General features: G+C 40.9%; 1 protein-coding gene across 4 annotated transcripts in view; it reads right to left on the reverse strand.

Moving 5' to 3' along the window:
- SUCO (SUN domain containing ossification factor) overlaps window positions 1-17,696 on the reverse strand; it is a 39,018-nt gene that overhangs the window by 15,715 nt on the left and 5,607 nt on the right. For all 4 annotated transcript variants that reach the window (XM_038144377.1, XM_038144376.1, XM_038144375.1 and 1 more), the window contains exons 2-11: window positions 11,717-11,825; window positions 9,359-9,454; window positions 7,958-8,103; window positions 4,606-4,746; window positions 4,281-4,431; window positions 3,221-3,341; window positions 2,865-2,989; window positions 2,360-2,427; window positions 1,629-1,736; window positions 572-677 (exon numbers count right to left, since the gene is read on the reverse strand). In XM_038144377.1, the coding sequence (XP_038000305.1) occupies window positions 572-677; window positions 1,629-1,736; window positions 2,360-2,427; window positions 2,865-2,989; window positions 3,221-3,341; window positions 4,281-4,431; window positions 4,606-4,746; window positions 7,958-8,103; window positions 9,359-9,454; window positions 11,717-11,825 (1,171 nt within the window). The remainder of the gene's footprint in view (window positions 1-571; window positions 678-1,628; window positions 1,737-2,359; window positions 2,428-2,864; window positions 2,990-3,220; window positions 3,342-4,280; window positions 4,432-4,605; window positions 4,747-7,957; window positions 8,104-9,358; window positions 9,455-11,716; window positions 11,826-17,696) is intronic.

Genomic DNA, 17,696 nt, shown 5'->3' on the forward strand with positions numbered 1-17,696 from the left:
CTGCACTTGGAGTCTCTTAATGAGAACCAAGATGCAAGCCCATACACTTTCAGATCCACTAAATTGTACAGCCCACCATGGTACAAAAATATGAAGAAATAGGCATATTCTGATCAGTGCTCCAGGGACTGAGTGGGCAGTGTGCGTATATCCACAAATAAATCTGAATAGGGAGATATAGATATATGTATATCTATGTAAAGCAGGTACAGCCAAGAAACAAAACAGGTCAAGATTCTTCTGCTCTTAAGTTCAGGGACAGTTGGGTAAGTCAAATAGAACAGAACTTTGGCTAGATTTTCCTTAATTCAGGTATCAGCTAAGCATGTACTGGGACCCAAGGGGCTTCCCAAGATCCTCTCAATTACCAAAGTGAGCAAAGTAATAAGATCACAACTGTGACAAGGATTTAGCACCCAGACAAGCCCAGCTGGGACCACTAATTAACCAAGGGCAATTAATGGTAAGGCAGGCTTTGATAACACATTTCTTGGGATGCTGTTATACAGAGGAAACCCAGCAAACCCTTCCTTCCCTGAGGAGCATGGATGCTTCTGCAGTATTGAGTTACCTTAACATATTTTGCATACATCTGTTCATCCAGAGGAAAGCTCTGGACATTCCTCTCATCTCTGGCATGGAAAGTACCTAATTTAATCCATTTGTTTGTTGGATACCTAGAAAGGAAACAATGGAGTCAGGTAATGATATGCAGGAACTCTGTTTACAGGTATTTACATAAGTTTCTCCTAATGCCTTTCCAGAGCAGAAATGCATTTTGTTTTTTCCAGCTGCAAGGGAGCAGCAATGTTCCCAACCCAAAACCTCAGCAGGATCCTCACACAATACAGCAGCGTGCAAGCCCTTGAAGCTCAAAACCCCAGACTTATCCAACCACTGACATTCAGTCAGTCTAGAGTGAAGCTCCCCCAGATGAACAGTGAAGAACACCTGGCAGGTTGTATTACTGTAAGCAGGCAGCAGAAAACTGAGCAGAGCAGAGCTAGAACTGCACAACAGAACAAGTGTTCGAAGTCTAACCCTACCTGCTTTAGGCATCCAAGAAGTAAAGGAGTTTTCCTGATGCCCTTTGAATGCCTGCTCACTCAGACCAGAATCACCTGCTCACTCCAGAAAGCGGGGGGCACAGCACTGCCTAAATCATCCTAAAGCCACCCTCCAAGCAGCCATCTGGCCAACCTGCAGCACTCTCACCCCCTTCCAACTTCTCAATAGTGTACTACTCTTCCTTTCTTTCTGAATAATCTGTGGGGCTTTGGACATAGTTCAGCATTGGAAACAGCTCAAACCATGTGAAAATGGTCTGAATGATAAAGGAGGGAAGAGCCCACAATCTCAGTAGCATTTTATTAAGGAATTTTATAATCTGCCACCCACTACCCAGCTACTCTATAAATTCTGCTCCTCAATAAATTTTGCCTTTTAATTTTTAAGGTGGCAAAGGGAAAAAGCCTGCTAGTAACTGATAATATACACAAAGAAAAACCATGTGAGTTCACATTACATTACACTTTGCATAATAACAAGCAGAGATCATGCTTCATAAAGCCTTGCATCTAATAATTATTTCATTTTTTTATTCAGAAGGATGAGTTTAGGTAACATACCTGTCACTAATTGACACCAGAAAGTCTTTAGGAGTGGAAGAGAATAATTCATGATTTGCAATGTCAAACTGCTTTACTTGCACTGGTTCACAGAGCTCAACAACAAACCTTAAAGACAAAAAGTAAGTATTTTTTTAAGAAAAGACTTTTCCTTCTGCAGTTACAATCTTCAGCCCTTCCCCTCATCATCACATCCTCCACGGGGTGTAAGGAGGACACTACAAAAACGCTGGACCATTAGAATCACTGGTGGTGTTTTTCTGAACATCACCTTACATAACTCCAGGTAGCACCTGCAGCTACAAGAGTTTCATCCACCTTGTACTCAAAGGCATCAAGTCACACAACTAAGAACTAAGGACAGCAAACAATTTAAATCACACCTGAAATACCAATTAATGTATGGTAAATTCTGTTCACCTGTCCTACAATTATTTGACAGTAAGGGAAAAAAAACAAGAATCTTTATTTGAATGCTCAAGTGCTTTATCTGCCATAAGATAATTATGCAAAACTTACACATATTAAGATAAATTTAAAAATCACCTTAATATTACTTGTCAATACCAAAGCTAGATTTCTATGGAAGGCATAATAAACTATCTTGTGCTAATTCTGTCACAGTTCCTCACACCCCCATTCCAAGGAGCAACACATCAAGGTCAAGTCAGTCCCACAGCAATGGAAAACTGTAATCACTCCTGCCACAAATGTGAACCTCAGGAACCTACCAGATTTTAGTACTGCAAGGATTGAGCATATAAAGGTCCATATTTTCCATCAAAATAGCTGAAGTGCTCTGTAGAAATAAAAGAATTTGTATTTTAAATTGCACAATAGGTACCAATAGCATCAAGGATTTTCCCCTCTTTCCAACAGTAAGTTTGAAATTAGGTTTGTAGACTAGTATCAACACTCTGAGCAAGACAATTATCAGGACACAGCATGTCATACTCTGGGGCAATCATGGTGAGCTCTTTACTATAACTCTGTTCAGTTTCTGTAGAAAGTAAACTCTGCTCCCATTTTCTGAATTCACTTAAAAAGACATCAAGTTCTATAGCAATCCCTCTTTAAAAAAGCACTGATCGCTGTTTAAATCCTATTTTTATTAATCAAAATCCCAATAAATCCAAACACAGAACAACGACTTCCCAAACCAGCACTCAGTTTAAGTGTACTTTGTTGCACAACAGTACACTAAAAACTGAACACTAATAATTAATAAATGCTTACCTTTGCCTCTGGATTTGCTGCCAAAATTTTGGCACCACACTCTACAGAGGCGTAGTTATTCCTGTTTTTCTGGACCTTTTTAGTGGAATGCTGCCCACCAACAGCAGAAGGGTGCATTGACTGACCTAGGAACAAGAAAATATTGCTACTATAACAAACCACACAAACAAGCAGTATTTGCACTGTCAGGGAACTTCTGCTCACTGCTTTTATATAATGAAGGCTATTAATTACGTAGTTCTAGCAGAAAAATGAAGTTCAGGCTGCATTCCAAATGGAGACAGTCCTGCTATTCAGCTCTACCAGGAGATGACAGTGCTCTGTATTTAGACCTAACTAATGAATCCTGAACTTACTCTTTTCTTTCTCCACTTCCATGACTTTCTTCTTCCATTCATCAAAAGTTGGAATGTCTCCAGGGTCCTTTGGAGTTATTACTGATGTAGGGTCAATTTCTCCTGTCTTCTTAAAGTCTTTCTGCAAAAGAAAGAACCACTGATTGTGAATATTTTTCAGGACCAACAATGAAAACAAAGATGAACTTGAAAAAACAAAGCATGCTCTGATCAAGTCAAGGGCAGACACATCATTTGCACCCATGTTAACAGCTTAGAGCCAATGTAAGCAAGATTATAAGCCAGAAAAAACATGTGATGATTTTCTCTCAGAATTACAGATTATTTCACTGAAATACTGGCAATTTTTGTGGCTAAGCTAATATATTTCAAATAAAATGTAAGCCTTCTTCTCCAACACCTGCATTTTCTTCCCAATTTTTGCTTTTCCTCTTCCTAATGAAGAAAGCTTTCCCTGCAGCAAAAATCTTTAAGCATCAGTGCTTGTGATGACAGAATTCCAGAGGTTCTCTGGAATTTCTGAACATCTCAAAACCAGCAGAATGATTAAACATTAAAGGAACCATTTTTAAGTATCTCAGAAGCAATGTTTTGGACTTGCCTGACAAAGCAAAAACTCTGTCAATTAAACTGTACATTATTTCACTTCAAGTTTTCATTTCTCCTTTGTACAAACATACCCAGCACAACACCAGATGAATGAACAGTTTTTGGTAGACATTTCAAGTGCAGAGGTTATTTTGTAGACAATATCTTAGAGGTAGTTGCCACGTGACAGTTTAAACATGATCCTAAACCAGCAAAAAACTATACTGCCATGGCCTTAGTCATTCTGATTTTAAAAAGAGTCTTATTAAAAAACCACAAGCTTTAGGAAGTACCTCACAACCAGAGAATGAAAAAAGTTAAACACAGAAGGCCTGGCCAGCTACACATGCCACTGTGACAAGGGCCCAGTGATACTTCTGGGACAAAATAAAAGCACACCACATATTTTACCAGTGGCAATAACCAAAGAGAGGGCATTACTCCTGTGTCTACTGAGGGGATACCAACTTACCTCCCTTTTTAAGTTCTCCGAAGCATTAAGAGCAGATTTTTGCTCATCTGCCCCCTTTTCAGCTGCTGAAACTTTGGACTCAAACTCCGATTTTGTCTTCTTTCCCTTACCATGTGAAGATGATATGTTCTCTATATGTTGGCCTGCAAGGCTGGAAGTTTAGAGAGTATCAGGATCTGTAACATGGTCAGCCACACGCAGTATTACACTCACACAAGTACGTAGATAAGCAAGCACATGCAAATGTTTGTTGCAAAGCCAGCACAGAAGAGAACAACTCCCTTTGAAGTATTCAGAGTCACACACAACCTGCTTGGATACTCACCTCTCTGGTGGACTGACAAAAGAGGAAGGCTCACTCTGAGGGTCAGCCTCAAGTGTCCCACCAATATCACAGTCAGGTTCTGACTGCTCAGCTTCACTAGAGCTGACTACAGGGATATCAGCACGGGAATTCTCTATTGCACTGAAGGGAAACAAACAACATGCCTTTTTAGCCTTCTGATAATACAAGGAACCCTGACAATCAACCACAAAGATAAGTGAAAGTTTTAATACAGCAACAGTCTCAGAAATAATTAAGAAGAATGAAGCATGCTGAATTTGTGAAAGTGCATCCTCAGCTGTACCCATGAAAGAATAGAATTTCCTTTTCCAGTCTGGTTGTCCCAGAAAGGAACTCAAAACAGGCTTCTCATCTCCCAGAACTCCCATCTAACATCTTACCAAACACTGCACTAGATAATTCTTCCCAGCATCACTACAAGCTAACAACATCTTCATAGTTACCTGGCTGTCAGCAATTTTCTTTTCCCTTTCAACAAAGGAAGTAAACATGAGGCTTTCCCTCACTAAAAGCTCCTCATGTCCCCAAGTCAAGAGGCAGCAGAGAGAACAGAACTTGGCTAAAACTAGAGGAGAACAGGGGGGAGTAAAGCAGAGCCAGCCAGACTTCCTTTCTACTAATGTATTTCCTCTTTTTGATGGTGTAATAAAAATCAGGTAGCCCAGCAGACCATTATCCAGGCTCTACCAACAGCCCAAACCAGCTCATCTGCTCACTGCTTCACCTCCTGTCTCCCAGAAAGGCTGAGCACACCTCAGACAAATCCTGAGGCACAAACCCAACAGAAAGCCTCCCCTCCGCTCTTCAGGAACGATGGAATGGGTGGGGATGGGCAAAGAGTAACTTTCAGGTGAAAACTTCTGACTGTCCTCTCCTCTCCAGCACAGGGATGACATTGATGCTGATCCAGCCTACAGCCAGGTCTAAGGAAAGGCTTTACTCTGCCTTCTAAATTTCCACATAAGCTTTCTTTAATGGAAGCAGCAAACTAGGTTAATCCAGTATCATGACAGAGCTGCCAAAACACAAACAGCACGTCAGCAACTTAAAAGGGGATCTTTTTGGTTCCCTGACTGCTACAATTATCAACAGAAGCAGCTGCAACCAACCCAGGGAGACAATTTTAGTACCTTTCATATGATAAATTTCCTGTGGCATAAAACAAAAAACTCCTAGGTATTCCAAGACTTTTTGCTATGCAGCAAAATCTAACAAACATCACGAATACAAGAATTTATTAGCTATAAACAGAGAGTATTTACCCTGTATGCCCCAAAATGCCTCCATCTGAGATGCACAGTGTTTGGCTATGCCTGCAACTCTTCACTGACTAAATAAGGCTGACCACTGCACAAAACTGAAAAGCTGCACATATTCTCCATTTCAGTGGGTAGGTGACAGTATGAATAATTATCAACAGAATAAAATATGGGACAAGAATGAACTTAAAAATTCCTTGCTCTCAGGGTGTACCTGATTGGCCTCAAGTAACTAATTTTGGCAGAAGGTGAGTCTAAAAGCTGTAGTGCTCCCTCTCCTTTGGGTACCTTGATTTGCCTTCATTTTTAAAATAAATTATCAAGCTCACTTTGCACAGTACATTCCTTACTTCTAGACAAAAAGAGCTCAGATTATTTTTCAGTAATTTTTTTCTCAGATTAGACTGAGGTAGAAAAGTTACACTCAGTGCTGTTCTAAAAAAAGATTCACTACAAAGTAAAACTTGTTTGCAACAAAATTCCTTTCAAAATATTTTGACAAAGAGGTTCTGCCTCTTGACTAAGAGTAACACCTGGGAGAGCTGGACTTGGTTACACTGTCAGGAATCAGCATCTAAACCAGCAATAAGGTAAAAACATCTGAAGATAACAAATGCAACTGTTCTTTTTAAAGATCTTGTATGAGTATGGAGCTGGACCACAGCTGGTTTGGATATTAATGTGTTCAGTAAGAGACCACCTATGACTACTGAGGGCTCAAGTGCAGTTTGAAATAATGGATAAACATTATTTTCTTCGCTTCTCTGCTACACCAAGTCTGCCCTTTCTTCCTGTAAATGGCACTGGAGTCACAACACCACTGCCCAGCGTGAACTCATCCATCAGGTGCTCCAAACCAAGTTTCTATTTTCATTCGTTTCACAGCTCCAAGTCTTTGGAGTTCAGCACTCCAGTATTCCCCAGCTGTGACAGCCAGACAATTTCCTACAATTACCAGACACCAAGCTGAATGTTTCAAAGAAAATAACATCCTGTCTCCTTCTAGGACCTGACAACAGTAGAGCTTACAACATATTACACAAATAAATCAGTGGAGTAGTCAAAAGAGCTATAAAAAGAACAGGCTGAAGCTACATTCCAATTTTGCCTTATAAAAACTGCAAATTTGGGAAGGCTTCCAATTAAAGACACTGATGAAATACCAAAATATGTTTAAGTGTTAGCCCGGGCAAACTAGGCAAGATCAGCCAGCAAACAACATTTCCATACCTTTTCTATGGTAAAGAAATGAAATTTGGTAAAGCAGAAAAACTGAAATCTTAAAAAACCCAAAACACCAAAGACAAGTCTACTTCATTTTCAATGCGTTCAATTTTTTATCCAACAAAATACTTCATCTTTATCAGCAGTCAGAACAAGATTACTTCCCTTAGCACACATCCAAAAGCCCAACAGGACTTTGTGAAAATCCTTAGAAAATGCACACATGAATTTCCATACTACAGTTCACATTTGATAGCACAACATCCCACAAGAGAAGGGAAACAAAACGAAGCGCATGGACTCCAGAAAGCTGCCTGCAGCAGAGGCAGCTCTGCAATACACTGCTAAGCACTAGAACTAAACTGCCTTGACTGCATTTATATGAGAATTCGCTATTTTGTCAAAAATCTCTTATTATCAGAACTTGAGACTCTGTTTTTAAGCACCAAGATAAAATTCTGCAGAGTTCTTCCTTAACTGAAGGCAGAGGCCATTGCTGAAGCAGCCTCAATGCTTGTTGACACAGATGTGAAAGCACATTTGTGAAGGGCAGAAACCCTAATGGCAAAGCCCTGAGGGCTTTTATAGTACAGATTATCTAAGCATGTTGGCTGTTTTCAAAGCAGAGGCTTAGACACTGATCATGGCAATAGTATTCCACCTCATGCAAGTGCACAACCGTCCATCCACGCTGAGGAAATGGTGGCACACTCCATGAGCACTGACACCATAAACCAGCTGAACAGCTGCGGGGAGCAATCCCATCCTATCCCTACTACACATCCTAACAAGAGCAGAGTAAGTGACATTCTCTCAAAGACCAAAAGAACAAAATTGCAAGAGCTTACTCAGGCTGTGAGACTGGAGGTATCTCTGAGGTAGGTGAACTGGAAGTGTTTTCAGTGCTTGGGACTATGCTGGAGGAAGCTTCATTTACATCTACTGAAGGTGGACTCACAACTTCAGGCTGGCTTGTTTCACTTATTTCTGTTGTCTGTGAAAACATTCCAGGTGAATATACATTTTTGAGCACCTGAGGTAGAAAAGCATTCACACATGGAGTTCTAACAGTTTGCATTTCTGTCAGAAATTCATTTTCTTTCTTCCTAGACCTAGGTGGAATTCTGTGCTACTCTGGGATAGCTGCAGTACTCTACTGCAGTCTGCAATAATCATGTAAAAATATCAACTGGAGCAGGTTTGTGCAACAGCTTCCTCAATGAGCATTCCTATAGAGACTGCCATGAGGAAAGCAGTTTGAATATTGCAGCAACCAAATGAAACAGTTCTATTTGCATCTTCCATTACAATCAAATTTACTGTTTTCATCCTACACTAAATTTTAGAGAAGGCTTTAAATTTCATCCCTCCAATGGAAGTCCAAAATTATTTAAAGCCTATTCCATGCTTTAAGTGAACAAAGAGATAAATCACTTTTCAATTTTGAGTGTTTAGTAGTCTTGAGTCTTATTTATTGTAGGTCTTCAGTAGTCATAAGCACACTCAAAACAAGGCTTTGTAAATCTGAAAGAGCATATAACCACTGAAACAGGTCAAATTAACTCCTGCAGCAAAAGGAAATATTATTGTACAAAAGTCTCTTGTCAATAGCTACATTACTCTAAGTCATCTCACTAAACATGAAGGGGTCAGGAAGTTTTAACAGATTTAAACACCCAAACCATTAAATAAATATTCTGAAGTATGTCCTATCTATGGTGTCTTGTAATCTACAAAACAAAAACATGTAATCAAATAAATAATCTTTAACAGTTGGTTTGTAACATTTAACACCAAGCACTGACTTAACAATGGCACAGAGCTGAAATACAACCCTTTTCCCATTTTAACAAGGAAAAGTGATAGAAGCCATGAGGGATCACAGCTAAAATGGACTGCTATAATCACCAAGCCTGATCTACATAAAAGACCTCAGAGAAAAGACTTTTTATGTTTTATTTATAAATAGACATCCATACCTACAACATCCAATTTTAATTTATCTTGGAAAGTTTTTAGTCAGTACCTCCAAATACTAAATTACTCATTATTTATGCACATGGGAAATGCAAGGTCTGTTAGCCCACACATTTTCTCTTTGACCAGAAACATGAGTCTGACAGCAACCCAGCGTACAGGTGAAACGTGAGAGATGGTTACTATGAACTTTAGATAACCAAAATGAAAGACTGAAATCCAAGAAGCATTTGAAGACTGTATGAAGACAGTGAATGAAACAAAAGCCTTGCCTGGTCAGATTTTGTCCAGTCATTGAGCAGCTCCTCCATAGAGTAACTCTGTGTGCTGGAGTCCTCAGGCTCCAGGCTGGGAGCAGCCTCTTCCCCCTGGGAGATTGAAGGTAAAACATGAGTCAGTCTGCAGCCACAGGCCTTCCATGCTCAGCCAGAGCAGCTACCTCTGGGACACACTGAACAGCAGCACTTCTTTCACCAGCACAGCACCAAGAAACTAAGCTACATTAATCTCCAGAACCACTGCCCACCCATGTTTAAAATCTCGCCTGCACAAAGACTACAGCAAGTTAAAACAATTCAGTTAAATCTTCCCTGAAAAGACCATTTTAGCACTGTCTTAAATAACTGCCCTCGTTTGCCGAGGACAGTTCCTCATTCTACTATGACTTCCCATGTTGACAAACCCTCCCCTATCTCCCTGCTGCCCAAAAGAGAAGAAAAAGAAAATTCTAAGCTGACTTGCATCAGACAAACATTAGAAAGTAACACGTGGCACATTTCAGTTGTAGCAGTCTTATCAGCAGAACTACAGTAATTACACAAATCTGCCAGAACCTTGTAAAGCAACCTTTTCTTCTACAACTAAAAATTCACCATCAAGTGCACTGAATTCACAAAATAAAAAGTCTCAGCACTTGAGGGGAAAAAAGTTTTAAACCCACCAGACTAAAACTAGCAAGAATTTACACTTGCCCTTCAAGCTTTAAGTCATGACTACAAAATATCTGCAAGCTGTTTTTGAGCAATGCTTTAAAATACAGCAAGAAATGTGGTACAAATTTATACCCACCTTGTTTTCTAAGGGCTGTTTAAAACCCTGTGGCCAAATACTGCAAGTGCCAGTGCTCAGACTCAAAATGGGCTGCTGTGCTGTACAGCACTAAATGATATCAATTTGAGAGAATTAAGGCATCCACTGCAGTGCAGAGCTACAGATCTGAGCTGACAAACCTTAGAGACAACTGAGCAACATTTTCCCCCAAATACTATTAACTCACATCCCAGTCCCCAAGATGAAATAGCATCAGTGGCTGAAGAGACAACTGATCTAAGGCAAGCTGATCAAGGGCTGCAGAACTGCTCCTCTGGACATTTCCAGCAGCCCAATTAGGAGAAACAGACACTTGCTTAAGATTTCTCATCCACCCAAGAGATTTTCTTTAATGAGTGAAAACAACAGTCTAACATTAGTTTTCACATCTTTGGGTTTAAGTTCAGAACTCTGCTTACCTACGCAACCACATTAACAGAATGAAAGGAAGAATGTTGCAGAGTAGGAAATCATTTACCAGTGGCTTCCCAGTCTCAAAGCTTACTTAATCTTTCCAGTATTATTGCATCAGACATTAAATTCAAGCAGAACCTCTTTTTAGGCAGCCAGAAGAACAGGAATGCTATTTGACTGCACGAGCTGGCAAAAAAAATAGAGCTACCCTAGTTGGTGCAATGCTTAAAAAAGCCTACAATATTTAAAGGGATTTTTTATGGTCAGACAGCTCTCCACTTGAGCCAGCTAGAATGCTCCACACACATTTTCCAAGTTTATTGTGGCATATGAAAGCTTTTTTGGAATGAGGACTGTGATTACCACTACTACAGATTGCTGGAGGAAATAGGAAAACCAACATATCACTACTATGCGTATTTAGAATAGGACTGATTCTGTACCTGGGTAAATAAATAAACAAATGAAATTACCATCATTTTCTGACTCAACAGCTTGGGAACTCACGATGCAATGCAAGATGCAGAAACTTGCCATGACTTAATCAGGGTGGGACAATTACACTCAATTAAACTAAAGTGTTGAGTAAAGTAAAAATGGAAGGAACCACAGCTAATTTATTATACCTTTCAGAAACACATTTTAGCCTTCTTAATTTTTATTGAACAGAAGGAATGCAAAGTGATAAATACTGACTTGAACCAATTAATCCTAAATATTCTCTTTAGGATAACAATCAGCTGTACACAGTTATTAATATAACACAGATGGAAGTGGCACCACGTGGCCTAGACTTACCCAGCCCATCACCTCCTACTGTGGCTCTACAGAGCCTCACTCTTCCCCTGATGCCCACTTCTAACATCTGGCCCCCAAATTAAAAAAACAAAAACAAAACCATCAGTAGCTTTACTATTCATTCCTTCTCTTGTCCCAAACTATCCACCTGACTTGTTGCACGGTTGCAGGAAATGAAGTAAAGGAGAATAAAAACTTCAGAAGATATCCCAGCTCAAAGAACAACTGAGCACATTAAACATTCTGGCCAAGAAGACCCTATGAAGAATCTTATTTTACAATGTAATATTTAGTCAGAGTGAGTACTTAGCATGATGTATCCAGCATACCTTTTCCTGGACATTTTCATCCTCATTGGCCAGGGCACAAGCATCGCCTGAAGCGTACTGCACTGCCGATGAGAGAGTGTCTTTACAAAAGACATTCCAAACAGGAAGCCTATAAAAAAGGTCAAAAAGCTTTATTTAAAATGAAATTTTAGAATTCCCACAGCATTGTCTCCCTCAACCTTCTTCAGCTGTTCCCATGAGGCATCTAAAAAATACATGTAGAGTTCATGGATACTCATTCATAAAATCAATTTGAGGATTCATTAGAAGTTAGCAACAGAAAACACCACAAATTTACTACTTCCAAAAGAAAAAAGTATCACCAAACCAGATCCTGGAGTGCCACCAAATCAAAAAGTGAAAACTGACACAAAGTAGCTAAGTTACATTAGGAACAGCTTGAATCCTTTGTCACAAAGCAATAAGATATTTTTAGGAATCATTATTACTAAGCAAAAACTAAAGTCACAGACTAAAAAGCAAAATCTCCTTAATCCACTGTACAGAGCCTACCTAAGGTTTCATACAGTCAACATCACCAAGCACATTTAAGAAAACTGGAGAAAATAAGTACTAAAAAAAGCCCCAGGCAAAACCACCCATGAGATTTGTTTTGTACTTTTCCAACAGCTTTAGTTGTCAGCAGAAATGGATTTATTTCTGCAGAAAAGCAGCCATCTCCTCTACAAACACTTGTACTAGAAAGCATCTTTTCTTTCTCATCATACATGGTCCCTTCACATCCTAGGGAGCATCTGCACAGTGAACCATCAGGCCTGGAGGCCCAAAGGTTTTCATGCTGATTTCAACCAAGGCCAGCAGAACATGAAGCAAACTGAGCTTTTATGGAGTCTTCAACAGTGCTGGAACACCAGCTAGCCACCACTTTAAACACAAACATCTTCCATTCAGGAAATGCTGTTTACATAACAATCAGGTGATTGGAATGACCAAACACAAACATCACCCTGCACCCTGAAAACAAGAGCCACCTTCTCCTCAGAGGAGAGACAGGCTATGCACAGAACAGCCTGCATGCAGCAACCTTCTGACAATCGTTCTGAGAAACAAAACAGCCTTAACATTAATCATAACAGCAAGATTATTAGCAGGTCGTTATTCACTTACACAACTGGGATCACTATTGCTTGGAATTTGAATTACCAGCTTTCTTCAAAACCTGAATATCAACTTTATTGAGAAGTCTCTGCAGTGTAGACTCCTCCACTAAGAAGGACCCCATGAAACAACAGACCACAGACAAGTATTAAAATTTTAAGTTCCATACATATATATAAAAATATAAATATATATACACATTTTCAGTGTCTCTCTCCACAGAAGAGACAGTGCACAAGGAACTCGTGGGATCTGACACAGTATTATGGAGATGAGCACGTAAGGTGCTCCACCTCTGTCTGAGCCCCAAAGCACCTCAGTAGTTTCTCTTCTTTTTGAGGTAGCATCTTTCCTCTATACTAAATGAAAGCCTTCAAGTCAGACAGAAGCAGCTGCAGTTAGGGGAAAATAAAGAACGGAATGTAAGGTATGAAAATAGTAGTAACTAAATTGTAGCAGGTACAAAGTCTCACATCTCAGCTGAGAATTAGGCATAAGCTTCTCACACACATTCCCATCCCATCACGTAGTTACCTGTTTGAATTGAGTTTTCCATCAAACCTCTATCCTACCCTATGCACAGGAGACTCATTTCAGAGCATGAATGAAATGTTACCAGATTTCTATGGCCTTATTACCTAGCTCTCACTTGGAAAAATTAGTTATGCAAATTCTTTGAGTCATTTCTATTTCTGAAAAGGGGTTTCAATCATTTCATGGTGAAATTCCCAAGCTCTTAACTCCAGTACCTCTCTTTAGAGATATAAGGACTCCGTGGTACTTCATAAAAATACACCAGAAACATCAAATATTATAGAGCATCATCCCACTCCTTCATTACTCAGGCACAGGGATTTGTTTCCCATTTCATTTCCACTCTGGGGGGCACCTCGGGTGAGCTGCACAGAACAACAGTAACTCCTCGGGGGCAGGAAAGGAAACATTTCAATGGCTGTGAATTGGCATTTGAAAACACAAGGTCTACCCTCACAAATGCACGAGTAACTGCTTTAGCACAAGAAGCACAGAAGGCATGTATTTCTTACCTTAATCTACTGAGAGATCTCGTGCAAGAAATCAGGTTTTATCAGGTCACAAACACAGCTTTTAGAAGAATGCAGACTGGCAGCTCAGATTTAAGCTACTCTGACATGATCTGTGTCCAGTGTCCTTCTTACTTATTTTCCAAAATTCTTCTCGGTCTACTCCCCAACTCCAACAAGATGCCTCAAGTCTCCCAAAAGCCCTCCAAGCTAGGGAGGGGACTGAGAACTCATTTTGTGTGTGCATGCACCCACAGGAAAACCTGATCCTTCCTGCAGCAGAGCATGCAGCTCACAGGATGCATCACTCACCTACTGCCAGCAAACTCTGACAGAGCACTCAGAACACAAACCCATGAGAGACCAGCCAGACTGGGAGAAGTCAGGTTAATAACCTTATCAACACCACCAGCAGTAGTTTTTTTTCTTCTGACTTCTAACATTTTGCATATTAATTCAACAGGCTTCTTTAGCTGAAAGGATAGAGCTCACAATGAAGATAAATTGCCAAATGGCACAGCACCTCTGTTAACCATTAAAAAAAGAACAAAGAAAGCAAGTGTTAATTTACAGGGACCAAAATTCCCCTTGAGTTTAATTGACTTGCAGTGTGCAGCCGGTGGAAGTACAGCAGTTTCTGCACACACTAATCTATCTTTCCCTGCCTTGTGACCCAGGAACGGGACTTGAATGCTGACTCAGAACCAAGCAGACCTGATGCCCCAGTGAGATCAGCCCCCAGAGACATCATCTCAGGTACGAGGCAGATCTTCAAATGAAGAGATTGTTCCAAACACATAACCCACAGCTGCTGACTTATGCCCATACTGAAGTTTTCAATAGTTCCATTTTTGTAAGCATGACTCAAAACACCACCTGCTATTAAATCTCATCAAGAACAAAGGAACTTAAGCATGACTCTTTGTCCTATCATTACTGCAGTTTAAAAGCTATTTTCTCTAATAGCACCACGAACTTTCCAGCTTAATGTGCACAAACCCAAAAGAAAGGCTACAAGCTCAGACAAAGCAGCAGGGGTGGGTGGGGGAATCTTTATTCTTCTCAGGGCAGGCTCATACTGTGGTTGCCCACTGAAGCAGAAATGCTGCTCAGCCTTATCTGGATGGTTCACTACACTCACTGCTACACAAATTGGCCATGCTCTGCTGATGAACCTTCTGCTTTTGAAAAGGAACACAGTGGAATTCAAAAGTGCAGGTGGTTTTGAAATTGCAGTGCAGTTCCACGTGAAAGACCATCCACTTCTGATTTGGCTGAAACTCTTCAAGTAGTTGTGACGACGGCTGCGGAAAACTATCGGAGATAGTGAAGCTACGGATAACCGTTCTGGCAGGCATAAAAATCAAGCAGAAAACAAACAACTGGTAAGAAAAATTAATCATACAGCTTACAGCTAAAACATATCCAAAATATGAAGGTAAGAGGAGTTTTTCCACAATTTGATCAGAGAGAAACAGCTGAGGCTTTCCTTTCCAAAGACTGCATACAAAACTGACACACAGCTTCAGTTCAAACACATCTGTCCTCAAAATTATTAATTTCATAAGTCCTCCCAAAACAAGACCTATTTCTGGACACTGGACAGTGAAGCAGTTGAGAACAGTTTACACTTGGCACCTGCAAGACAGAGGACTTTGAAGCAAAGGGAAAAGAAAAGGAATTTATCACCAGTGCACCAATTCCAAGCGCTCCCTCCAGGGTAACCAGGGACAGATCCCAGAGGGCTGTGTTACCAACAGTGCAGGTGTGCCAGTGCCCAACAGCTAACAGGGGAAAGAAGATGTCACTGTCCCTGCCAGGGGACAATTCAGAACATTCACAGATCACTTCAGAGAGGCCTGTGCAAGAGGAGGGGTTTGAGCCAGCAGAGCCGGCCTGCGAGTGGGGGAGAGACACCTGTTTGCTGAAGATCACCTTCTTCATTACAGAGAAACTGACTTCAGATAAACGAGCCTGAAACGATAAAAGCTCTCAAAGGGCAAGGAAGGCAGCAAAACACCTCTAGCTGTGAACAAGTCCTACAGGTCTGTGACTGCTTTCACCAGCTGACAGAGAGCAAAAGGCTCTGCAGGAATGGGGAGGTCAGCAGATCCACAACCAAACGCTGCAGTCAGCAGCAACCTGCCTCGCAGCCGCTGGCAACACAGGAAAAACAGCAAAGGCAGGGAACCCTCCCCTCTCCCCAGCAACTTCATGGAATCAATCTTTATCTCCCGACAGTTCAGCCAGGGGGACTTGCATTTGAGAGCCTGCAGAACGAAGGAAATGTCATGGAAAATGAAGACCAGGACGTTATTTCAACCAGCCACAGGAGGAAAGCCAATTGCAAGACACTGAACTGCTGCAGCACAACCTCCCCAGACACAACACTCATTTCTGCACGTGAAGTGGAAATACATCTGGATAAATGCGAAGAAGAACCATTAATCTTCTTCAAGACAAGTAAGAAAAGCCCAACAAAACAAAGAAAACAACACCACTCGTTTAGAAGCCATTTATTACCACACAAGAGCAGCCTGTGTTTCTAAGATAATTTTGAACATTATGATGGACCTTTAAGGGAATAAAGCTGAAAACTTAAACTACAGATCTAGACTAAGCATCACTGGCATCACCTCCTTTCCTACCACTAACTCGATTCACGTGCTCAAAAAAACCCAAGCCCAAAACAGCTGAAATTGGAGCTTTTTTTGCAAATCCTTTACCAATCTGTGGTATTTTGCAATTAAGTTTTTAATAGCTTGCCCACACTTTGCAAAGAATGTGCTCTCCAAACAGTTATTTCACTTATTCAGAGGAGCCCAACACAAAGATACTTCTGACCATACTGAATTTCACAGCTGCATACAATGAGATTCCAACCTTTGGCTTCAAATAGGGCTTTCAGCATTTTAAATACCATCAGCATGCAAAGCCTGCAGAAGGAGGTTCCAGGAGCACCAGATACTTCATCAGATTGAACTGATTTACTGCATCCCCCCTTCAGCCACACAGGAGTCTGCACCCTCTGCTCTGATCTGGAGATTGTGGAAACATTCCAGTAAGTCCTGAGGGGGGAAGAAAGTCAGCTCTGAGCCAAGGAATGCTCAGATATCCAACCCAAGAAGACACAGGGGAACACAACATTTGCTCTTGACAGTCCACTGTTGTCCCAAGTTAAACAACAGAAACCAACTTCATTGCTTGCTTGCAGTGCTCCCAGAGTTACTCCCATTCCCTCCTGGAAAAGGCTGCTGAGATAACAGCACCTTCACAGGACTCTGACCAGAACAGACAACAACCTACATTAAATGCAGGTTCCAATGTAACACAGAAACAAACACAAACCTCTTCTTCCTTGACAGGACTATCCAGGTGCCCGACTTCAGGCACTAAAAGCAGGGCAGATGTCACAACCCCCTCTGGAAGCACCCAAAGGAACAGGCAGTGCCTGGTGTTTCTTGGAAACAGACTTCTGCAATACTGAAGGAAGATTGCAGCGTATCAGAAGCTCCCTGCATTCTCAAACTCTAGTTATTTTCTCTGATGCAAGAGTTTGGGGAAGAGCACCCACTCCAGAAAAAAAAAAACCCAACAACAAAACAAAACCAAAAAACCCAAACCACACCAAAAAAACCTGATAGGAACCACAAACACTACAAGGAAACAGCACAGCCATGTAGCGTCAGTAAACTTTAAGGCTTTTAGAGTGTGTAGGAATGTCTGACTTACACACTTTCCAAGACTTCCCTCATTGCTTAAATTCACAGCACAGCCACAGCAGTGTCAGGGGCAGCTGCTGTGCCCCAGCTCCTGCT

The sequence above is a fragment of the Motacilla alba genome, chromosome 8 (genome assembly GCF_015832195.1).
Source record: "Motacilla alba alba isolate MOTALB_02 chromosome 8, Motacilla_alba_V1.0_pri, whole genome shotgun sequence".
Taxonomy (NCBI): domain Eukaryota; kingdom Metazoa; phylum Chordata; class Aves; order Passeriformes; family Motacillidae; genus Motacilla; species Motacilla alba.